The sequence below is a fragment of the Crocuta crocuta genome, unplaced genomic scaffold (assembly GCF_008692635.1).
Source record: "Crocuta crocuta isolate KB4526 unplaced genomic scaffold, BGI_CrCroc_1.0 scaffold382, whole genome shotgun sequence".
Taxonomy (NCBI): Eukaryota; Metazoa; Chordata; class Mammalia; order Carnivora; family Hyaenidae; genus Crocuta; species Crocuta crocuta.
In genome coordinates, this window is record NW_027531873.1 from 3,428,012 (window position 1) to 3,454,445 (window position 26,434).

At 36.0% G+C, this 26,434-nt stretch overlaps 1 protein-coding gene across 1 annotated transcript in view; it reads left to right on the forward strand.

Moving 5' to 3' along the window:
- The window catches only part of LOC144238940 (doublecortin domain-containing protein 1-like), a 111,586-nt gene that overhangs the window by 10,204 nt on the left and 74,948 nt on the right, over window positions 1-26,434 (forward strand). Inside the window, exons 4-6 of the mRNA XM_077772886.1 lie at window positions 13,232-13,292; window positions 23,882-24,010; window positions 24,421-24,578. Coding sequence (XP_077629012.1) covers window positions 13,232-13,292; window positions 23,882-24,010; window positions 24,421-24,578 — 348 coding nt within the window. The remainder of the gene's footprint in view (window positions 1-13,231; window positions 13,293-23,881; window positions 24,011-24,420; window positions 24,579-26,434) is intronic.

Genomic DNA, 26,434 nt, shown 5'->3' on the forward strand with positions numbered 1-26,434 from the left:
TTCTTAACCTTTTCTAAATCTTCTGAATTTAAGATATTGAACTGTGAAAGAAAATTGAGGAGACAAAAAATTGCTGATTTTTAGGGCAGCAAGTCTCCTTTTTATTTGTTTTTGCTGACTTGGGAAAATCAAATTAAAAATGAAAATGGATTTATAAAAAATTAGGAATGAGAAGAAAGTTGATTTATCACCGACAGTCTTGAAATATTATTTCCTACAAACCTTTTTTTTTCTTGCTCATTTGCCTTTCGATTTCACCTAGCATTGACAAAACAAGTCCTACTGTACTTTAGAACTTAGGAAACTATTATCCAACTACTTTTGGGTGAGTAAAATGTGCTTTGGGCTGAAACCAGAACTAGGATACTTAGGCACCAAAGACAACAGCCCAACAACAAATATAGAAGGGATATTTTCTTTAACAGACAAAGCAGATTGTCCAACAGTTATTAGAATATCACATAACGAGGGGCGCCTGGGTGGCTCAGTCGGTTAAGCGTCCGACTTCAGCTCAGGTCATGATCTCGGGTTAGTGGGTTCCAGCCCCGCACTGGGCTCTGTGCTGACTGCCAGCTCAGAGCCTGGAGCCTGTTTCAGATTCTGTATCTCTCTCTCTCTCTCTGACCCTCCCCTGCTCACACTTTCTCTCTCTCTCTCTCAGAAATAAATAAAACATTAAAAAAAAAAAAAAAGAATATCACATAACCATTAAGAATGTGGTCTACCGAATCAGATTCCCTGGTGTAAATCTTAGCTATACCTCTTACTCTAACAGTAACAAATTCTGAATCAGACACTATTCTAATTCCTTTATATTTTATTGTCATATTTAATCCTAATAACAACCTGATAAGGTAGCTATCATTATTATTACTACAGATGAGGAAAATGAAGTACAGAGAAGTTAATCACTTACTCAAGGTCATGCCTACTAATTGGTTGAAGAATGAAAACTCAAGCAGTCAAACACTATAACCCACTCTTATCCACAAGGCAACACTGCATATAGATCAAAATCCATTCAAGAAATTGCTAATGAGTGCCATGTGCAGTAGTAAATACCTCAGTGGAGGAATAGGTAATATTAATTAAGAAACCTAGGCAGAAAGGAGATGGAGAAAGCATGCTGGCATCATAGCATCATAGCAAACTATTTGTGCTAGCAGGGTGCTAAACATATGGTTCCTAAGGAGTGGCACACAAACCTAAAGCAATTCCCAATTTGATGTGGTGTTGTATATGGAGTGGATAACTGGGATAGAATCAGTACTGTAAACTGGAGACAAACCAAGAATCACCTTCCAGTGATAATGGCAAGTCCAAAGCCACTGAACATGGAACCAGAAAAGCTTCAGCTGACATTGTCCACGGTTATAATAAAGAGAAAGTCAATCAATTGTAACTGACCCAGAAATGACATAAAATATAGAATTAATGCACAGGACCTTAAAACAATTGTTATAATTGTATTCCATATATTCAAGACATTAAAGGAAAAATGGAACATGTTAAATAGAGATGTGGAAGGTATAAAAAGTCTCAAATCAAATTTCTAGAGATAAAAACTGCAGGGTATGAAATGAAAAATATACTATGACTAGTGGAAGATTAGACATTGTTGAAGAATATATTAATGATCTTGAACAGATAGCAATAGAAACTATTCACGATAAAAGCCAGGAAGAAAAAAAATTTTATATGTAATTTATTGTCAAGTTATCTAACATACAGTGTATACAGTATGCTCTTGGCTTCAGGAGTAGATTCCTGTGCTACATCAATTACATACAATACCCAGTGCTCATCCCAACAAGTACCCTTCTCTATGCCCATCACTCATTTTTACATTTTTGAGGAACATCTACATTGTTTTCCAGAGTGGATGTACCAGTTTGCATTCCCACCAACAGTGCAACAGGGTTCCCCTTTGTACACATCCTCACCAACATCTGTTGTTTCCTGAGTTATTAATGTTAGCTACTATCACCAGTGTAAGGTGGTATCTCAATGTGGTTTTGATTTCTGTTTCCCTGATGATGAGCAATGTAGAGCATCTTTTCATGTGTCTGTTGTCCATCTGGGTGTCTTCTTTGGAAAAATGTCTATTCTTTTCTTCTGCCCTTTTCTTCACTGGATTATTTGCTTTTTTAGGTATTGATTTTGATAAGTTCTTTATAGATTTTGGATACTAACCCTTTATCTGATACATCATTTGCAAATATCTTCTCCCATTCTGTTGGTTGCCTTTTAGTTTGTTGATTGTTTCCTTTGCAGTGCAGAAGCTTTTTAATCTTGATGAGGTCTTAATAGTTCATTTTTGCTTTTATTTCCCTTGCCTTTGGAGATGTGTCAAGTAAGAAGTTACTGTGGCTGAGGTCAAAGAGTTTGTTGCCTGTTTTTTCAGAGAATAGTCCGTCGGTCAGATATGAGAAAATTTATAATGCCTATTTTGTGAGTAATTAGAGTCTCAGAGGGGAAGAAGTAGAGAACAAAAAAATATTAGAAGAAATGATATCTTAAAGATTTCTAAATTTTTTGAAAAAATCCGAGAGATTCAAAAACTTCCAAGCACAAAGAAACATGAGGAAAAAAACCCAAGTTGTCCACTCTGATCTATTCAGCATTGCACTGAAACTTTTAGACAGTGTAACAAGAAAAGAAATAAAAGACATCTAGATATGAACTGAAGAAGCTAAACTATCTTTATTTTTCAGATAACATGATTCCTATGTAGAAAATCCTATGAAATGTGCAAAAAGTTTCTAGAACTAATAAATGAGTTTAGCAAGTTTGAGGACTTGAAATCAATATACTTATATTGGTTGCATTCTTACATACAGGCAATAAGCAACTTTGGAAACTGAAATTTAGAAACACCATTTAAAATAACATCAAAAGTATGACATATTTAAGGATAAATCAGACATAATATGTATATGACATCTGCACTGAAAGCTAAAAAACATTGCTAAATGAAATTAAAGAACTAAATAGATGCAAAAATATGCTACGTTCATAGATTAGAAGACTCAATATCATCATGATGTCCATTCTCCTCCATATATTAATTTTATTTATTTTTAATGTTTATTTATTTTTGAGAGAGAGAATGGATGCGTGGGATGGGGAGGAGCAGAGAAAGGGGAAGAAAGAGCAGAAAAGGGGGGGCGGAGAAAGGGGATAGAGGGCAGAGAGAGGGAGGGTAGAAAAGGGGCATAGAGAGGGGGCAGGGAGGGGGAAGAGGCAGAGAGAGAGGAGGAGGGGCAGAAAGAGAAGGGAACAGAGCTGAAGGGGGCACTGAGCTGACAGCAGAGAGCCCTATGTGGTGCTTGAACCCACAAACTGAGAGATATAGCTTGAGCTGAAGTCAGACATGTAAACCACTGAGGCACACAGGAGCCCTTCTCCATAGATTTAAGTGTAATCTCAATCCAAACCCTGACAGGTTGTTTTAATAGAAATTATCAAGCTGATTAAAAAATTCACACAGAAATGCAAAGGATCTAAAATGAGCAAAATAATTTTGTTAAAGAAGAAAATTGGAAGAACTATTTAATCTGGCCACAGGCTGATTATAAAACTATAGTTATTAAAAGAGTGTGCTGTTGGCACTGAAGTAAACAATTACATGAATAGAATAGAATAGAATATCCCTAAATAGATCCACACATATCTGGTCAATTAATTTTTGTTGAAAGTGGGAAATTCATTGGAGAAAGAATGTTTTTGACAAATGGTGATGGAACAATTAAATATCCATATGCAAAAAAATAAAAATAAAAAATTACTTTGATCCATGCCTGTCACACTGTATATATATAGTAATTAATTCAACATGGATTATAGACCTAAATATAAAACCTTAAAACTGTGAAAATAGAAGAAAATATTCATGATCTTGTATTAGTCAAAACTTTCTTAAACATGATCCATAAAGATATAAATTGATAAATTGGACTCTATTAAAATTAAGAATTTCTGCTCTTTGAAAGAAAATACTTGCAAAATAATGTATGTTTGAAAAATACACAACTCAAGAAAACATGGGCAGATAAATGATTTGGACAAATATTTTAACAAGTAAGAGATACAGTTGGCATATTAAAAGGTGTTAATAATTATTTGAATGGAAAATAAATTTACAATGAAGCACTCTAAATATATAGTAGAATGTCTAATGTTTAGAAGACTGACCATAACAAGTGTTGGGAAGATGTGAAGCTACAATACTCATACCTAGTTGGCAGAAATGTAAAATGGTTATCATTTTGGAAGAGTTGCTACTTTCCTAAAATATATACATATATACATGATCATATGCAGATATATACATGTTTCAAGTAAAATATATATCTAACTTATTGCCAAGCCATCTCACTCCAGAAATTCAATCAAGAGAAATGAAAGTTGATATCCTTACAAAGAACTTGTACATGAATGTTGATAGCAGCTTTATTTCTAAAGCCAAAAGTGAAAACTGGAAACAACCCAAGTGTACATCCATAAGTAAATAGATAAATAAATTGTGGTGTATCTATATGATAAAATATTACTCAGCGATAAAAAGGAACCAATTCTTGAATTGGTCAGTGAATCTCAAAGTAATTACATTGAGGGAAAATCATAAAGGGAGAGTATAAATTTTAGAAAATGGCAACTAATCTAGAAAGTAAAATAGTGCTTGCCTAAAGATAGGAAGATGGGGAGGGATAAGAGAATGAGATTAAAACAGGGCACAAGGAAACTTTGCAGGTGTTTTTTTTGGGGGGGGGGGTAGAGATAGACATGGGTATGTTCATTATTTTGATTGTTGTGATGTTTTAACAGGCATGTACATGTTTCAAAACTTGTCAAATTTTACACTTCAAATATGTGCCTGTTGCACAATATTTTACAATATTGTATGTTGATTATTTCTCAAAAAAAAACCCTGTTTTTTAGAACTACAAAAGGACAAACTAGGAGAACAGACAAAAAAATTAAATGGGGGGTGAAAAATGACTAAGTGCTTACTTCAGAGGAAAATGGTGAGGGAAGACCACTCTCGGTGAAAGAATTTATCAGTGGTCTAACTCAAAATGGCAGGTATTTAGAAAGGTTATATATAGCTTGAAGAACATGCTCTTCATGCCCAGAGGTCTCCCTGGGCTTATTGGATTCTGAAATTAGGGCTGATCTGGCCTTACCCCGCTGAGGTTTACTTCCTACTCTGGCCAGAATGGTCACAGATTTGGGTAGAATTGAAGCCACAAACTTGATATCCTCGTTGCCTGTGGGGAAGAGAGCTTGAATGAGAAAAGAGATAATGATTTTAAAAACCTATAATAAGTTTAACTTGAAAAATATCTCTGGGGTGCCTTGGTGGCTCAGTCAGTTGAGTGTCCAACTTCAGCACAGGTCATGATCCCACGGTTTGTGAGTTCGAGCTCTGGGACAGGCTCTGTGCTAACAGCTCAGAACCTATAGCCTGATTTGGATTTTGTGTTTCCCTCTCTCTCTGTCCCTTCCCTGTTCATTCTCTCTCTCTCTCTCTCTCTCAAAAATAAACGTTAAAAATTTTTAAAAATCTCCATTTACAAGAAAAGGTTTGGTTTAATTCAGTAAGGAAGGACAGAAAAGACAGGGAGAGGAGGAGAATGGTAGGAAAGGCAGTGGGAGTGAGAAGAAGGGAGGGTCCCTATGCAAATGAAGATTATTTCCCTTTACATTAATGCAATTTGATTTTTATCTGAGAAGCAAAATCTATTACAAAATGGAAGCGAATAGTAGAAAATTTGGAAAACTAGAAGTTCTCACTGTGAAGCTGCATTTTTTTTTTTTTTTTTTAGAAAGCAGCAGGGACCAAGATTTTTAGCATTCACCTCACCTCTGATACTTTCAAGTATTTTTATCTTTTCCAGAGTATCTGAAGTGACTGTGTGGCTCATGTTTTTTAAAACACAACCATATTTTATTTTAAATAATGTAAATATCCTCATACAACTTCTAGAGACAATCTTTTTCCTTTTCTCCTAAGTAGTATAATATGATCTTAATAAAAGCTATGAATCAAGACATAGTCTTTTAAATAAAAAATAATAGAACTAGCACTTAAAGTAGCAACCTGACAGCTCATAGAGAATACTGTAAACATATCATGCCTCATTAGTTCAGTTATGTCTCATTTGGTGTCACTCATCTTATTCTTATTCAATATAGCAAGTGCTTGCACATATTGTATTTAATATTTTTTCTGTGATGTGCATCTGACCATGAGTGGTTGAAAGGCAGACCAATGATGTCATTGCCAAGTGATCTGAAAATCATAGAAAATTGTAAAAATCATAAACCTTAAAGTCAAAGATGCTTCCTTCTAAAAGATATTTTGGACATCTTACGAACCAGTTGCATCAAAGTCCTTTGATAAGACCACCATTTAATCTTTATTTTCCTTCATTTTTAAAGAATGTGGATATGGAGGATCTGGCTTTTAGTGTCAAATTCACATACTAATTAAAGCAACACACACACGCACACACACACACGCACACACTCATACCTCTACACACAGAGGTTAGATTATGGAGAAAACAAACAGGGACCCATAGATACTGTTTGGCTGCACATTATTATCATTTTTTAGATTAGTTGTGAGCCTATAGAAATAAGGAGGTTTTATACAAAATCTTACATATTTCTGTGTTTTCTTGAAAATATCAGAAGAATGGGCAGTACTGGACTTTCATCATCTCATGACACCAGTCATGCAGGGACAGATTCAGATGGAGCATAAACCTTCCAGTTTGCTACATTCTCCACTGTTCCCAGTAATAGCTCTCATACTAGCTCTAGCCTGCTTTATTCATTTCTATTACATGACTGATAATCTTTCCGGTCTTCCTTATTTCAATGTTAATCTTTCAGTTATGGTGTTTTGGATCTTTTTCTCCTCACTTAGGTCTTACTGGAAATGGAGTGATAACTGGCCAATATTAATCTAGACTGGGTTAAACAAACACTACTCTAAGGACACCATTAACTACAACCAGCAAGTGTAGCTATGTAGTGCTAGGTGCAGAGATGAAAAGACAGGTAAACAGGCAGCATATGACCAGGTCATTAGAGAGGCTGAAGATCATCTCTTTGGTCAAGTCTTGAAGTTTAGGAGGCTGAGAGTTAGAATAAAGCAGAATGACAAACCGCAGAATATAGAAAGGACCATTTGCTATGCATTGGACATGTAAGTAATATTCAAACATATAGATAACACTATTAGAAATGTCAAAATCAAATAAAAAATTGTCTATGTGTAACTTCACAGCTGGATGAATGGATGAAATTTCTTATCTCTATTTCTACTGTGTTAGGAATCATGGAGGGGAAATCCCTTTGTCCTCTATGGATCCTACTTTTGGTCTGGGTAGGATTGGAAGACACCAGAGATGTTTGAAGCTGTCTGGGAAAATAGATTTGTAATTGTGAAGCATAATGATAGTCCTTCTTACAGTCAACTGGGAAATAATGAATTTTAGCCTAGGAAATTTCCCCTAACTGAACTGTCAGTTATGGGCTGCTTTCTTGCCTCTACCCTCTGATAAATGGCATATTTCAAAGAAAAAAATGTGTTTGTGTGTGTGTGTGTGTGTGTGTGTGTGTGTGTACACATGTTTTATAGATTCCCAATAGAAGTAGTATAATGCATGTGCATACTCAATGAGTTACAATGAGTAAGCTTCCCAGGGCAGATAGTTATTTCCTCACTTGTGGAAGGAGAGAGAGTATGTGACTAGTCTTGGAAGTTGTATGCTTTCAGAGGAGGAAAGACTCTAAAGAGCATCTATTCCAAAGCATGCTTTACCAGTAGAAGTAGTAACAGTGGTGATGGTGGTGGTTGTGATAATAACAATAATATAATTATCTTATGAGAAATTCCAAGCCCAGCAGCACCTGGGTGGCTCAGTTGGTTGAGCATCTGACTCTTGATTTTGGCTCAGGTCAGGATCCCAGGGTTGTGGGATTGAACCCCACTTCAGGCCCTGCAGTGAACATGAAGCCTGCCTAGAATTCTCTCTCTCTCCCTCTGTCCCTCTCTCCAGCTCGTGCTCTATAAAATAAAATAAAATAAAATAAAATAAAATAAAATAAAATAAAATACTCCAAGTCTACTAGAACTGTTCTAGAAAGGTCATGTATCTAATCTGGTTAATGTCAGATCCAGGACTGGAACTTAAGTCTCTCAACCTTAGCCTAGAACATGTCATGATATTTATGACTTTGATTCTTGGATGGAATAATGCTTCCTCATTTTCCTCTCTTTTTGTCATTATTGATATTATCATTGCTAGTTTTAAATTTTGTTTTTGTTTCTCTATAAAAAATCTTTTTAGGGGCACCTGGGTTGCTTAATTGGTTAAGCATCTGACGTCAATGCAGGTCATCATCTCACAGTTCATGAGTTCCAGCCCTATGGCCAGGCTTTGCGCTGACAGCTCAGAGCTTGGAGCCTACTTCAGAGTCTGTGTCTCCTCTCTCTCTCTGCCTCTCCCCTGCTTGTGCCTGCTTGTGCTCTTTCTTTCTTTCTTAAAAATAAATAACATTTAAAAATATAAAAAATAAATAAATATATTTTTAGCTTGTTCACCAAGAAGAGAAAATTTTCTTTTCTAATTCAGTCCCATATGAGTATATCATTGCATATTGGATGAACAGATGCACTTTTGTTTGTATAAATTTTATTTTTTATATGTTTCTTTATTTTGAGAGAGTGTGAGCAGGGAAGGGGCAGGGAGAGAGGAAGAGAAAAAATTCCAACCAGGCCCCACACTATAAGCATAGAGCCTGATATGGGCTTGATGCCACTAACCATGAGATTGTGACCTGAGCCTAAATCAGGAGTCAGATACTTAAGTGGCTGAGCCATCCAGGTTCCCCTGTAGGAATTTTATGTTTTTAAAGAAGTTATTGTATATTAGAATGATATCTTCTCATCTTGCCTGCTGTAGGCACTACATGAGAGGTTTGTTTTTTATAACTTTGGTAACAAAATCTAAACGTGACATTTATAGATATATGTAGAGAAAGACTCCTGATAGAAAAACTACTAGTAAGCTCACAAGGCTCATATATGATATAAAACTACATGTTGTTTGCAAACTTTCCAAGGTAATTCTTGAGCAGAATTTGAGCTGTGATAAAATTTGACAAATGCTAGGAAATTTGTATTTCTTTCATAATTGTGTATTTTCTTAACCAAGTTATAATTTATATCTTTAGCTACTCACTAAGAAGATCACCTAAACTGCCATATATTAAATTCAAAGCATTTTTCATAATGGCCTTATTATTATTTTTAGGGTTATGACATTTTGACATTTTATTCACATATCATTTAAAGATATCTTTATTCTCCTATCATGACTGTCTCAGCTCCAAGGACACGTGGTGTCTGCCCTCATACTGTTGACAATCTGGTGAACATCTCTCCAGTTATATTATTATTTGGGAAAAAGATGCAACAAATGCAGAATATCAAAGCTGAAATTGATGTAGTTTATGTTTGTACAATCACATTCATCCTCAAGTCAACACTATAATTCAAAGACAAAATTTTGAATTTTACAGGTTTTGACAGTTAGCATCAGCATATTAATTACCAATTACAAAGTCTTACACTTTGAAAAATTATCATTTTCCATTTTATTTATCTTGAAGAAATATGCTCACAATGATTTATGCAACAGGAGGAATTGCCTGTAAGCAATAAAGTGGCTCTGAGTTATAGCTATTCCACGTTAAAATGATCTACATTTTATCAAAACCCAGCACATTTCCATCAAAACATTACAGCAGTCACTTATTATTATTACTGTGATTATTTTAAAGTTTATTTATTTTGAGAGAGAGAGAGAGAGAGAGAGTGTGTGTGCAAACAGGGAAGGGCAGAGAATCCCAAGCAAGCCCCAACTAGAGGCTAAATTTCACTAACTGTGAGATGGTGACTTAAGCTGAAATGAAGATTTTTCACTTAACCGACTGAGTCACTCACGAGCCCCATCTATTATCATATTTAAAAGGACTATAGTTGTAAGATCGACATTGACAGCCTTAAAGACCAGCAATAATGTTGTTTGTATTGTTTCTTTATTTAGTGGTTGAAATATGAGGTTTTTCAGCACCTCAGGACAATTTGTATAGCATGAAACTATTTAGTGAATATATAAACACAGTTGTGTAAAAAACTATGTTCATAACAAAGTGGATTTTTTTTTCAAGTGTATTTATTTTTGAGAGAGAGGTCGGGGGCAGCAAGAGGGAGAGAGAGCATCCCAGGCAGGTTCTCACTGTCAGCCCAGATCTGACATGGGGCTTGAATTCACAAATGGTGAGTTCATGACCTGAGCCAAAATCAAGAGTCACATACTTAACTGACTGGGCCACCCAGGCGCCCCTCATATCAGAATGTTTTAGGTCACTAAGATTGTCCATCAAATTCTAATCAATGAGCCTAAACTATTAATTACATTTTTAATCTTCAAGTAACACAAAGTAATTTGTGTTGTAGTTTTCCAATCTAACTGAGAAGATGTTGAACTGAAAGTTGCATGCTCTGGGTTCTAGTACCTATTTGATATTACCTAGATCTGTGATTTTTGACCAGCTCACTTCATTTCTCTGTATCCCACTTTATTCGTCAAATTCTTCATCAAAAACTTCAAATTCTTAGTTTTTGTGTTGTTGTCTTGGATAATAAATATTATTATAATCATAAATTTTAGTTCAGGACCCTAGGTCAATTTTTTTTTTATTTTAATGAGAGAATGTGAGCAGGAGAGAGGGGACAGAGAATCTTAAGCAGGCTCTGCACTAAGCAGGCTCTGCACTTAGCAGGGAGCCCAATAAGGGGCTTCATCTCATAACCCTGGCATCATGACCTGACTCAAAATCAAAAGAGTCAGACACTGAAATGACTGAGCCACCCAGGCACTTCCCCCCAAAATTTATTTTTAAAGTTTCTCTTTTCCTTTGTTAATTACAAAATAAAAAGATCTCCAGCAAGACTAACTCCCCTATTACCTCCCTCATCCCTACACTATGCTGAAGTTGAACAGCAGTTACATTTACTGAAAACTTGAGAATGAGATTCTTGGCTTAGGAATCAGTTAGACCTTGAAAGATATTGCATAAAAAGATTTTATCTGAGTATTAGAGTTCTTCATATTTTCTCACATTTCTGCTCCTATCTTCTCCATTCTAACTGCACTTTCTTTTAATAGTGTCATGTTCTCTTCTAGTTTACCCAAATTTGACACCTGAGACTTGTCCTTCCCTTTCTTTCTAATCCCAACCCCATTGATTCAATCATCAATTCAGTTCTCCTTTTATAAGGATGTGGTCTTTCCTTTCCCTACTGCTCTCAACTCTTTTAGTTCAGTGTTTTTAAAAGTCTGGTCTATAGACCACACACATCCAAATTCTGTAGAGTTTTTATGATTGGAATCACTTGCAATACCTGTTAATATAGATTTTGCAGATTGGGGGTCCAGACCTTTATAATCAAAATTTGAGGATAGGGGCTTGGAAATGTACATTATTATCAAGCATCTATCTCAAAATGCCCAAGAACTCTTCACATTTCCTAATATAAATTGGATGTGAGTAAAAAATTAATGCACAGTGAGCCAGTTTTGTATTGCTTCCTTGGCATATTCTGCCCAGATCATAAAGCACCTTGCTTTAGAATAGAGCATTACCTGACACCTCTTATTCCTAATCATTGATGTTGCTGTCAAAACTCTGAGGCAGTAGGAAAAGTCTTGTTTAACATCCCATTACACTTAGTTTAATTCATTTGTCCTACCTTTGTAAGGTTTCTAAATATTAATGAATACACGATTAGTTAATATAGGCCTGATTAGCTTTATCACATTTTAGGGATTTTTTTTTTTTGTCATATTTAGTTTAAAAAATCTGATATTCCTTAATAAAATTATCTGGTCATTTCAGAAACAGGTGCCTGATAGTCCTAATTTTCCATGGTATCCTTTTCTATCCCATCCTATTTTTTTTCTTCTTCTCCTTTTTTTTTTTTTAATAATTTATTGTCAAGTTGGTTTCCATATAACACCCAGCGCTCATCCCCACAAGTGCCCCCCTCCATGCCTATCACCCCCCTTCCCCCCCAGCCCCATCAGCCATCAGTTTGTTCTCAGCATTTAAGAGTCTTTCATAGTTTGCCTCCCTCCCTCTCCCCAACTATTTTTCCCCTTCTTCCCCCCCATGGTCCTGCATTAAGTTCCTCCTAATCCACCTATAATGTGCAAACATATGGTATCTGTCCTTCTCTGCCTGACTTATTTCGCTCAGCATAACATCCTTCAAGTTCCACCCATGTTGCTACACATGGCCAGATTTCATTCTTTCTCATTGCCATGTAGTATTCCATTGTGTAGATAAACCACATCTTGATCCATTCGTCCGTTGATGGACACTTAGGCTCTTTCCATGTTTTGCCTATTGTTGAGAGTGCTGCTATGAACATTGGGGTACATGTACCCCTATGCATCAGCACTCCTGTATCCCTTGGGTAAATTCCCAGCAGTGCTATTGCTGGGTCATAGGGGAGTTCTATTGTTAATTTTTTGAGGAATCTCCACATTGTTTTCCAGAGGGGCTGCACCAGTTTACATTCCCACCAACAGTGTAGGAGAGTGCCTGTTTCTCTACATCCTCGCCAGCATCTATAGACTCCTGATTTGTTCATTTTAGCCACTCTGACTGGCGTGATGTGGTATCTCAGTGTGGTTTTGATTTGTAGTTCCCTGATGTCCATCCCATCCTCTTAATCCTTATACTTACTTACTTATAGTTACTTATACTTACTCTTTTTTCTGTCTTATGGAGAGAGGATCTCTTTTGGAAACAGAAATTTCTATAATATTTTTTGATTCTATTTACTCTCTAACTCTTAATCACTGTTGCCATGGGTAATACACACACCACTACCACCACCACCACTACTTTGGGTACCAAAGAAATTGGTTGTCTTAGGGAAGGAAGGTTTCAGTTGCTGAGGTAGGAGGGATGATAGAATGAAATGGTACAATGATAGTAGAATGATGATAGTAGAGACTTGGTTGCGTATGGGCAGCCCTCTTCCTGCCAGGAGGTGGAAAATGATCCTTTCATTTGAAACCTACAAAATGTTTCAGTGTGGAGAAAAGCTGTCAGTCTCTAAATTACATTTTCATTACAGACATAAAGGAGATAATTCTCAGAAGTGGGTGTTTGGAACTGACAGCTGCATTTATTCTAAGGTAAGGACTTTGTAAGCCACGGTTTTTATTCTTAAAATTTTCTGTTCCCAGATTCTTATAAATGCACTGCCTATTGTTGAGAGCAAGAAATGCTTTTTTTTTCCTTCCACAAATATTTCCCTGTGCCCAGAAGTTTAGAACTGAACTTAACTCAGTACTTTCCTGTGAGGTTTTGTTTGACTTTAAAATATAGGTTTTCCAAAACTAGAAATTCTTTCCAATCCATCACTCTGATACAATCCAGCATTCCAGGGCACCAGTTTTTTATTTCTTCCCATTATTTTTAAAACTTTAAAAAGATGTTTATTTATTTTTGACAGAGAGAGAGAGAGAGCTCTCAGGGGAGGGGCAGAGAGAGAGGGAGACAGAGAATTCGAAGTAGGGTCCAGGCTCTGAGCTCTCAGCACAGAGCCCAATGCAGGGCTCAAACCCTGAGCCGAAATTGGACATTTAACTGACTGAGTCCCCCAGCTGCCCCCTCTATTATTTTTAGATTTAATTTAATTTATTATTTTTTATTGAGGTGTAATTGACATATGACATTGCATAAGTCTGCACATGTTGATTTATTATTTTACACATTGCAAAATGATTATTATAGCATTCACTAACACCTCTATTACATCACATAATTATCATGCCTTTTTTTGTGGAGATTAATTCTTTTAAAACCTTTCAAATATGTAATAAGTTATTGTTGACTATAATCACTGTACTATGCATTAGGTCTTCAGAACTTATTGGTTTAATAGTTGCAAATTTGCGATGATAAATATCATCTCACTTCCCTCATCCTCTCTCCACCATTCCTTTCTCTGCTTCTATGAGTTCAGCTTTTTTAGAGTCCACATATAAGTGATATCATGCAGTGTTTGTCTTTGACTAATCTCACTTAACATAATGCCCTCAAGCTCCATCCATATCATAGCAAATGGCAGGATTTCCTTCTCTCATGTGTCTTTGACTAATCTCACTTAACATAATGCCCTCAAGCTCCATCCATATCATAGCAAATGGCAGGATTTCCTTCTCTCATGTGGCTGATAAATATTCCATTGTATATATCACATCTTTATCCATTCATCCATTGGCACTCAGGTTGTTTCCATATCTTGGCTATTGTGGCAAATGTTGTAGTAAACATGGGAGTGCAGGTATCTTTTTATGTCCACATCAGTTTTCTTATTCATTAAAATGAGGAGATTGGCACTTTGGAAAACTGGCACAGCTACTAAAGTTGAACATGTCTGTACAACCTAGTAATTCCCATACTAGTTTAATGCTAAAAAGAAATAACTATATATCTTAAGAAAAAGATATTTACTAAAATGTTAATAGCAGTGCTAATTGTAGTAGTCTCAGCATGGAGATTATGGAAATGCTCCTTAGCATTTGAATAAGTGGATAAATAAATTGTGATATATATATTCAATGGATTACTGTATAGCAGAGTTGGAAAACTTCTATAAAGGACCAGATAGTAAATATTTGGGGCTTTGTGAGCCATACAATCCCTGTTCCAACTTCTCAACCCTGCCTTTGTAGCATGAAGGCAGCCATAGACAGATGTAAATAAATGGTGTGGCTGTGTTTCAATAAAACTTTATTTACAGAAACAGGTGGTCAGTTAGATTTGGATCATGGGCCTCAGTTTTCTGACTCTGGAGGATAACAATGCCTATAAACAAACTATAATTACCTGTAACAATGTATATGAATATCACAAATATAATGGTTTACAAAGAAGCCAGTTGCAAGAGAATGCATGCTGAGTGATTGCAGTTATTTAAACCTTAATGCCAAGCAAAACAACAAATTTTCAAGTGTGCTGTGTTGTTCCCTTTCTTGACCTGGGTGATAAATTAAACAGGTATTCACAATGTAAAAATGGGTTGAATTGTATACTTTATGATTTATGTACTCTTCTGTAGATATACTATATGCATATAAAAATTTGCTTTAATAAAATGAAAATATTGGTTTTGAGTTCCCAAGATTTTCTCCCTTGTCTATGATTCCAAGCCTAAATGGAATGTTAGTCAATCATCAATATTTAAGGAAGGCAAAAATTAGATTAAATGCATGGTATTTGTTAGTGTTTGCCTTAGGATGCCACCAGTATGATTTCAGAAATGCTAAATTGCTTAGATCAATGAAACTGGACATACTCAGTGTGTTAATTTTTTAGGGCTGCTGTAACAAAGTACCATAAACTGGGTGGCTTAAGCAACAGAAATGTATTCTTTCCACTTCTGGAGGCTAGAAATCTAAAATCAAGGTGCCAGCAGCACTATGCTCCACCTGAATCTTTTTGGGGAAGATTCTTCCTGGCCCATTCCATATACTGGCAGTCCTGAACGTTCCTTGACTGTGGTAGCATAACTCCAATCTCTGCCTCCATCTTCACATGGCTATCTCCCTCTGCATCTGAATCTTCACATGCCTTTCTCCTCCATGTGTGTGTCTGTGTCCAAATTTTTCTCTTCTAAGGACACTAGTCATTTTGGCTTAGGGCCCATCCAAAGGCTGTAATATTAATCTGATTACATCTGCAGAGACCTTATTTCTAAATAAGGTAACATTCACAGTTACCAAGGGTTAGGACTTCAATGTACTTTGGCGGGGGGCACAATTCAACTTATAACACAGAGCATGCTGGTTATCAATGTATTCCCTCTCAGTTCCAGATCTACCATTTACTGCCAGGCATCTGCCTCAGGCAGCTTTACAGCAGACTACTGCCAGTGGGGTACCTTCTTGTGAATGGTTTCCTTGAGCATGTTCCTCATGGGTGGCTCTATAGTGGAGTGTCACCAGCTAGCTTCCTCCCTGTGGACGGCTTCCCCTGGAGCTCCAAAGGCAGATATATGGTGAAATCTGTGGTGAACTTACTCAGGGACTTATTCAACATCTCGTGAGCCATGGCTGTGCTCTTTTCTATGTGGTTTGGATCTTAGTCATGGGCCAGTCCTCTTCCTTGGACATTCTATCTCAAGCCTAGCAGTACTGGCCGCTCCCTATATCTGGTATTCATATATTCTTTAGTGTTCTCTTAAACTCTTATTAGCCAATTATCTCACTCTCTAAGCCCCTGTTACCAATTGTTTATAATAAACTTTTCCTGTTCAAATCACAATGTAGTTTATATCTCCTTATTGGACCCTGACTGATAAAAAAAAATAATAGCTTTATTTCTCTAATGTTCTAGAATTACATGTTTGAGCCTTTATTTCCTGACCTGAACCATTTTAGAAATTTAGAGAGTTTGATACAATTTAAATTTGAAAATTAAGATAATAGCATTTCCTCATAGTTATTTGATGGCACACTGGTTAAAACTCCAACCTATTCACTAACTCAACCAGGCCTATATACTTTTAGCTCTGTTCCTAAGCAGAGAATTTGACGTAGGCATCAACTGTCAAAGCATTTTAAAAATAACCTTTACCTAACTTCATGCTGAGATTCACCCTAGCTATCCCCTTGTCCTGTTTCTGACTCCACTGTATTCCTGAGTCGGAGTAAAGCTCTATGTTAGTGGAGAGGGAGTCACAGAAAGACCAAAACTTATTCATCTTCGTAAAAATAAAAAGTAGAATTTTGAGACTGAACTAAAATATCTCTCTGGCTCTTTGGCCTGTACCCTCACATGAGGACTTTATTCTGAGATATACCTAAGCAGAGCTGACTCCTAGTATCCAAAGAACATAATTCTATCCTATATAAGTATTGACCTTCTCATCAACAGACACAGAAGAGCAGGACCATGGCTTATGTGTATTTTCTTCTTTTCTTCCCAAATTCAGGTACCTAAACATCCAGTTTTTCTCTGCTCTTATTTTTATTTCCTCTCCCTTTCTTGTAATTTATCATTTTCTAATTATTCTCAACAGTACATTGGTAGCTAGTAAATAATTCATACTTATGTGTTTCAAACACGATTATTTTTAAGAGGATTTTGATTCTAAAAATTTTAATGTTCCATTCCCAAACACAATTGCTGATTTTTTTTATTACAATTCAGAGAGCAAAACTATTAATGAGGAATTTGATTCTTTTAGAGGCTTAGAAATTTTGATTAGATCTAAATTTAGTCACATCCAAAATTATATCCATCTAGTTAAGGCTAAAACGGAGAATAATTTGATAATTATTTGTGGCTGGATCATAAATGGAGCTCATTCCATTTATTTAAAAAAGAAGACAAAATTACTTTAGGATATTAACAACTAATTTTGGTTCCACCACTTATTAGTTGTGTGGCTTTATACAAGTCATTTAGCCTTTTGCAAGCTTCACATTATTTGTCTGCAAAATGGAGATATTAATGCTAACATTTTGAGTATTTGGCCCAGATTCTGGCCTATCAATAGATTCTGGCATATTGATTCTAGCTAATTGATAATTTGTAACTAGTAATGATAATAATAATGAACAAATTTAAATATAATATTGCATTTTTATATTGTTTTTACTTGGATGAGTTTTGTTCCTTTTATTTGATTTGTTTTTAACGTTATCTATTCTTCTATTCATTTGTGAAAAGATAAAGTTGGATTACTTCCTTTATACAGTCTACTAGTTTGAGCTAAATTAAAGATTTAAACTTAAACATGTAATCATAAATGTCTAAAAGAAAGCCTGGATTAAAACATCGAACCCAGACTAGCAGTGAGTAGACCTCTCCATGAAACTACAAACAAAGACAGAATCCATAAAGGAAAAGACTGATGGCTTTGACTATATAAGAATCGAAAAACTCCTAACCTAAAATAGCATAAGGAAGAATAAATAGGGAAATATGACAAACAAGAAAAATCTTTTCAATATAAATGTCAGAGATAGGGTAGTATTCCTAATATATAATAAGCCTGATAAAACAGTAGAAGAGGAGGAACACTTCAATAGAAATATAGGTAAAGAATAGGAAAAGGAATACATGACAAAAGAAAAATTAGAAGAGCCAAACCAAATAAAAAAGTTCAGCCTCACTAGAAATTAAAGCAATGTAAAACAATGAGACAATATTTTATCCCTATTAAATAGCAGTAGATGTTAAAACTAGGAATATCCAATGTTGATGAAAATGTGAGAAGACAAGTAGGCACATTTCCCTTTTTTTTTGTATTTATACTTCTGGGAGTTTTTTTGGTATTTTGTTTGTATTAGTTATCTATTGTTGTATAACAAATTACCTTCAAACTCAGTAACTTAAAACAACAAGTATTTATTATCTTGGTTTCTGTGGTCCAGGAACCTGGGAGTGGATTAGCTGGATAGTTCTAACTTAAAGTCTTTCAGGAAGCTGTGGTCAAGGTGTCAACAGGGCCTGCAGTTGTCTGAGACTTGACTAGGCTGGAGGATCTGCTTCAAAGTGTACCTACTCTATAGACAACAGATATCAGTTCTTTGGTATCTGGGCTTCTCCAAAGTGCTGCCCTTAACCTCAGCTAGTGATCAAAGAGAGCAAGAGAGAACAAGAGAACAAAATGGAAGCTGTAGTGTCTCTTAACCTAAACTCAGAAGTGATGTAACAACACCTCTGATATCTTCATTGGGTCTCATATACCAGTCCTGCTATAATGTGGAAGGGGCCACACAGGGGTATGAACTCTAGGAGGCAGGGAACACTGGGTGCTATCTAGGAGACTGGGATATTTGTGAGGGTCAGTTTAGCAATATTTATCAAAATCTGTAAAAATAAACCATCCTTTTGACACAGAAATTCCACTTACAACAACTTACCCCAAGGAATTAATCAGTAGTATGTACCACAATGTATCTTTAAGGGTATTTATTAGAGCTTTGTTTATAATAGTGAAAAATGAAAACAGGTAAAGTACTCAACAGTGAGATTGCATAAATATATTATGGAATGTTTTTATTATGGATACTATATATTGGTATTACAAATAATGTAATTTATGATGACAGAGAAAAATGCTAATCTCAAGAAATATCAGTTAAGAGAACATTTATTTATATTGGATCAAAGATTATGTGTGCATTTAGAAACAAAACTGGAAGTTTATACATAAAACAGGTGGTAGGAGGATGAATAATTATTTTCTTTAAGTTTTTCTGTATTTTCTAAATTTTCTATGAAAAACATTTATAGTCAGGAAGCACTTTTTAAAAATACGCCTGATCATGCACTGACCAAGAGGAGATAAGAGTATCTAGAGTTTAAAACATTCAGGTGAGATTCTGTAGACTCACTTGCTGTACTTTTCATGAAGAAATAAATATTCCTATGGAGCCTCAAGTCAGGTCAAGTATGTAGATGTTCTAATGTACATAGAATGAACACCTTGGAGTGATGAAGAGGATTCCCCAGCCCTGTTAGGTTAAAAAAAAAATCTCACAAGTGGATGAGATCTTTTTTAGCAACCAGAGAGTTGTCACTGAATCCTGAGGGGGATTTTCATCCGTGCGAAATTCTGAGCAGAGTCTTACTTGGTTTTCATTAGAAAATTTCTCCCTCAAGGAAGTAAAACTTAGGGTCACAAAGTTAGTAAATAGCCCAGCTGGAATTTGAAGCCAGAATAGTAAAGTACTGTTAATCAGTATGTACTGGGAATGCTAGTTAAAGTTTTTAAAGTGGGAATGATGTGATCAAAGATATATTACTGAATACATTATTACTATACAAATTATTGGAATCTATCTTCTGGTGGAAAAAGTGGATTAGAATGATAAGAATGTAATAAAGCCCAAACAGATGAAAGACTTGGGAAAATAGTGAGGGTTGACATTAGACATCAATTTAGAGTGATGTGCAGATTCACTAGAAGGTCAAAAGATTAGGCTGTCAACTCCCTAGAAGAGTAGAAGTCCAGTAGAAGGAGGGAGTTGTTTATGCTGGTGGTCTGAATATTGACCTGAGTGGGGTAGGTGCCTGGTTGGAGATCAAGATAACCTGGTCTTGGAGTAGAGGAATATTAAACAATTATAGTATCAAAATGTTAGAATAGACATTACTGGGGTGGAAATTGTTTAGAATGATTCCAAAGGGAAAATGCCAGAACAATTTGTAAGTCTCTCCAAATGCATGGTAGGAGGATGAGACATAGAACTTGTCTGTGTTACTTGGGTATGTCTGCCACCTTTGCTGGACTGTCAACTCCAGGAAGCAAAGCACATGACATTTTTTTTTTTTCTTTTTTTGGTTGGTCTTTGCTTCTGCTATGCCTAGCAGAATATTCAGACACGTCATGGCTCTACCTTTTGGTCACTGCCTCATCCATCATTGATATATATTGAAGTTTCCCACATTCCAGGTATGCCTTCTTCCAAAAAGAGGGAAATATACCTCGAAAGTAAACTTAGATGAAGTATTTTTACCTCTATTAGAGGACACAAGACCTAAAACTACTATCAGAATATAAGGGATTTAAAACTCTCAGAATCAGAGCCATATCACTTACATGCGTTTGTTGGCCATTTGCATATCTTCTTTGGACAATTAGCCTCTACTCAGATCCTTTGCTAATATTTTGGTTATTTATCTTTTTTACTGAGCTGTAAGAGTTCTTTATATATTCTGTATGCATACCCCTTATCAGATTTATGATTTGCAAATATTTTCTCCCATGCTGTAGGTTGTCTTTTCATTTTTGATGACAATGTAGCACAAACTGCTAAGTTTTGATGTAGTATAGTTTATCTATTTTTCTTTTGTCAGTTGTAATTTGGTGGAGTCTCTTAAATATTTTTAAGAGAACTTATTTTTTGGAGCAGCTTTAAGTTCACAGCAAAATTGAATGGAAAGTACAAAGAGTTCTCATATATGCCAATTCCCCACACATGTACAACCTCCCCCACTATCAACATCCCCCATAGAGTGGTGATGATTTGTCACAGTTGATGAATCTACATTGACACATTATGACCCAAAATCCATAGTTTACATTAAGGTCCACTCATACTGTTGTGTATCCTATGGGTTTGGATAAATGTATAATGACATTCATCCACCATTATAGATATTATCATGCAGAATTATTTCACTGCCCTAAAAATTCTCTCTGCTCTGCCCATTTATCCTTCCCTCCCTCCTAACCCCTGGCAAATGCTGATTTTTTTTCCCACTATGTCCACAGTTTTGCCTTTTTCAGAATGTCATGTTGTTGGAATCATACAATATATAGTTTTTTCTGGTTAACTTCTTTCACTTAATAATATGTATTTAAGATTATGGATTCCCCTTACATTTTTAACATGCACATTTAGTTACAGATGTTCTAAAAAAAAGTTTAAGGTTGTTCAATATCCCTTTTTCCGGAACAATATAAGGACTTTAGTGCCCTTTAAAAATCCCCTGAACACCTCTTCATATTTTCTGTTAGAACTTTAGTTCACGCTTTATTTATTTTTTTTCTGTGTTAAAATAGTTTATTGTGTTTTTTTGTGTTTTTTTTTTTTACAAATAGTTTATTGTCAAATTGGTTTCCATATAACACCCAGTGCTCATCCCCACAAGTGCCCTCCTCCATGCCCATCTCCCCCCTTTCCCCCAACACCCATCAGTCCTCAGTTTGTCAGTATTCAAGAGTCTTTCATGGTTTGCCTCTCTCCCTCTCCCCCACTATTTCCCCCCTTCTTCTCCTCCTTGGTCCTCCGTTAAGATCCTCCTAATCCTATACGTGCAAACATATGGTATTTGTCCTTCTCTGCCTGACTTATTTTGCTCAGCATAACACTCTCAAGGTCCATCCACGTTGCTTCACATGGCCAGCTTTCATTCTTTCTCATCGCCATGTAGTATTCCATCATATAGATAAACCACATCTTCTTGATCCATTCGTCCGTTGATGGACACTTAGGCTCTTTCCATGTTTTGGCTATTGTTGAGAGTGCTGCTATGAACATTGGGGTACATGTGCTCCTATGCCTCAGCATTTCTGTATCCCTTGGGTAAATTCCTAGCAGTGCTATTGCTGGGTCATAGGGGAGTTCTATTGTTAACTTTTTGAGGAACCTCCACACTGTTTTCCAGAGGGGCTGCACCAGTTTACATTCCCACCAACAGTATAGTAGGTGCCCATTTCTCCACATCCTCGCCAGCATCTAGAGTTCTCTGATTTGCTTATTTTAGCCACTCTGACTGGCATGAGGTGGTACACTTTAAAAAAGAAGTTTATATCATACTTGAGGCAATATTTCTAGGTTTATGGGCTAGTAAACAAGCTGGATGACACTGAGCAAGTGGCTTAGCCTCTCTGTGACTGTTTCCTCATCTTTAAAATGGGCAAAATAATAGTACCTATTTCAAAGGGCTATTGAGAAGATTAAAATGTAAATATATTGTCATGTGGAAATTACTTTGATTCAACAGTAGCCTCCAAGTATGGTCCTAGATAAACTATCAAAGATCTCATTGAACAGAAAGGTCCACAGACCAAATAAAATGCTCAGATCACAGTTTATTATATCAAATTGTTTTTTTAAATACTTATTTATTTCTGAGAGAGAGAAAGAGCATGAGCAGTGGAGGTCAGAGACAGGAGACAGAGAATCCCAAACAGACTCGGTGCCATCAGCACAGAGCCCAACGCGGAGCCAGAACTCACAAACCGTGAAATCATGACCTGAGCCAAAACCAAGAGTTGGATGCTTAACTGACTGAGCCACTCAGGCGCCCCTATTAAATCAATTTAAAATACAAAGCAAAATGTATGGGAAGAGAGGTAGGCTAGGTAAACATACTTAAGGTGTAAGTGGATTGAAGGATCCTAATAACTGAATTTCTGCAAAGTAGACATCTCTCTCTCTATTGCATCACCCTTCTTTGCTGATGATGTGGTTACAAGGACCAGAGTGAAAATTTGAATGAAGAGGCCCAACACACTAAAGGTGTCTAAAAAATGACACACACTTGTGCCATTAGAGCGCTTGTTGGCAAGTACACTCGGCCAATCGCTATCCTCCCGTTAGCCTAATGGCAGCTGTGAATGTTATTTGGCTGAAAATTCAATAGGTGGCCAATTAAATATCTTTCAATTATTGTGTGTCTCATGTGCTTCATTTATACTTAGTGTCTCATAAGTATTTGTCGCTTCATTTGTTATTTAGCAAATCATGACTATTAAAAGCCATTTTGCCTTCTACCCCTTTCTATCTATGTTCATAGACTTACGCTCTACTTACTTTCTATCTGATACTTCTTAGGTTACTAACTTACTTATCTATGCTTAATGAAGTTAATGAATTTCATCCATCCCATTTGTTTTCTTGTCTTCCAGAGCAGAAGAATACTCCCAGATGATACAGCAATTGCATATCTTATGTAGAAATAACTCAATATATGTTAGATATTATTATTATATATGATGGCTTTAATATTTTCATATTATTGTCTATCTGAGAGTGAAGATTAGCAATCTAGTTAAACTTGCTCAGATTAAACAACTAATTAGAAATCTTAAAGTTATTTGGCTTGATTATTTGATCTGAAATAGATAATAAAGTACAGTCTATTAGTCAGAACGTTTTACTCTTAATCTAATTTATCCTCCCATAATTCCAGTTATATAGATTATTGGCTGTTACTTACAAGGCTAGTACTATTTTTTTTTCCTTTCCTACAGGCTTATCCCCAGTTTGTTCTGACCTACCTGGAGGAACTAAATGTACAAGTGGATGTGACCCAGACAGAGTATCACATTCACCATGTTGCCGGGGCTACAGCTCATCATGGTAGCAGCTTAGCAGAAGAGGTCAGTGGAGTGAGCCAGAGGCAAGACAGAAATAGATCTCTAAAATGTATTTTGAAAAGAGAAAATGTTCAAGTTGTTTTCGGGAGACAAGCAAGTACAAGTTCACATCTTAATTATACTGATTGTTTAAAATCATACACATAATATAAATATCTATATGCACATTTATGTTTACATTTATGCACATTCATATGTACTTATATAAAATTATTTTATTAAATAGTGGATGACCCAGCAGCTTTCATTAGGACTGCTGCCTTTTCTTCTGGCCACATACAAATGGTTTCTGTGCTGAATGAGGCAGATTGGAGGAACCCCGAAAAGTATAATGTTAAATTTGGGGAATACATAGTTTAGATATTTCCACTCAATGAAAATTAGCTATATTATTCTTATATTTCATTTATTAGGTTCTGGACAAAAGTGCCAGCATCCCTGGTCTGAAGCAACTGCCCGAGTCTTCAGACAGCCATGTAATGCCAGAAGGTTCTCTTGGGGAGACAAGGCAGCTGACAGTGGCACTGGTGAGGAAACTGGAAGAGAAACATCCTAAGGCTTCTGCTCAGAGGTAGGGCACTGACAGAACACAGCTTTATTGCTCAATGACATTCGATGTTTTCCTTCAGTTTCTTGTAAGATTGATTTCTTGAAGATTATTGAAATATCTCAAAAGCCCCTTGGCTTTCAAGCACAGTATTTTCAGGTCACATTTGATGAAGAGAGGTGACATTTATGTGTATTTCATTAAAGTTTGATGTATGGTATTGTTTATAAAAATACTTAGGAAGGGTTTTTGTCCTGAAATCTCCCTAAAAGACTCTGAAATAACATAATTAAAATGATCCTGAGTATATATCCAGTTGTGAAAATACGAAGAGGTCCTCAAGAACATCATACCCACAGACAATCCTCTTTGTGTTTCATGAGAGATTATTATATTTAGATCTGAGGATAAGTGCACAATAGTCATAAGCAGAGATAGTTTAACAAATTGACATAATTTCTATAGAATAAAACTAACCAATGATTTTGCTAACCAATTGAAAATCACCCTTGGTTAGACAATAGAACTATTTACTTAATCCTCTTTATTTAATTGGAAAACTCAAGTTTATCTTTAGTAGTAGTAGTAGTAGAGCTATTGTTGATTTGTGTTGGGTTATAACAAAATAATGTTATAAATTGCAATTTCAATATAATAATTGTTGGAAATTAACTATTGACTGAAGTACTATTAAAGGAGAAATATAATTCTTACTGTTCTCACTAAAGTTCAACATAATTCCTAAGTTTGAGTATTCTAACTGTAGATAGAAATGTCAATTGCATGAAGAAAGAAAAAAGTGACAGCTTTTCATTTCTTTTTTAAAAAAATTCCAGCTTTGTTGAGTGAGACAGTGTTGACATATAACATTGTATAAGTTTAAAGGGTGCAATATGACTTTTATTTCAATGAAAATCTACCTTATATTCTTAAATTATATATTCCTGCCTCAGATTTTAACAGGAGGGGAACATTTTTTCCTGATAACAAAAGTGACTTTTCAATTTATTATCACTTTGTTATTTAAACCTCATATTGGTTTTGTTGTTTTGAGTAAGATAGTTCACAGATAAATAAAAGAACACATTTAGGACCTTTCTGTATTGTAGTCTGGGGATATCCTGGACCTGTAGCAAAACTTAGGTTCTAGTTTTTATTCCTGCTTCTTGCTTTTTAATCACATATAAGAATCTCAACTTGGGGTGCCTGGGTGGCTCAGCTGGTTACATGTCCGACTTCAGCTCAGGTCATGATCTCACGGATCGTGGGTTCAAGCCCCAAGTCGGGCTCTGTGCTGACATCCAGCTCAGAGCCTGGAGCCTGTTTCAGATTCTGTGTCTCCCTCTCTCTATGACCCTCCCCTGTTCATGCTGTCTGTCTCTCTCAGAAATAAATAAAACATTAAAAATTAAAAAAAAGAAAAAGGAAGACTCTCAACTCTCTGGCATCCTACAAAACAATCACAAGACCTCAGCTGTTTAGCCACGCCACTCTGTTCAGGTCACTCAAATGTAAGTCCCTTAGGAGCAGTCTTTGAGGTTTTCATGTAAAACAGAAATTCAGAGAAAACTGGGCCACTGGGGAACTTAAAGTACTGTTTTATAAGACCTTTGTTGGTCTATCTTTCTAGACTCACTTGGCAGCTATTTCTATTCTACTCTTTTTGGGAGCATGCTGGGAGCTTGTCATTATCCTGGGTTCCACTCAAGGAGGCACAGGTTCCATCTGCTCCCCGATTTCTAAAACCTATATAGAATTTCCATGTTTGTCTCCTGTTGGCCCTGGTACAGGTGGGTCAGTGTGTCAGGACACCAGTGATATGTATATAGTGTGTGGATATATATATGTATATAGTATTAGGGAATTTGAGCCAACCCCCC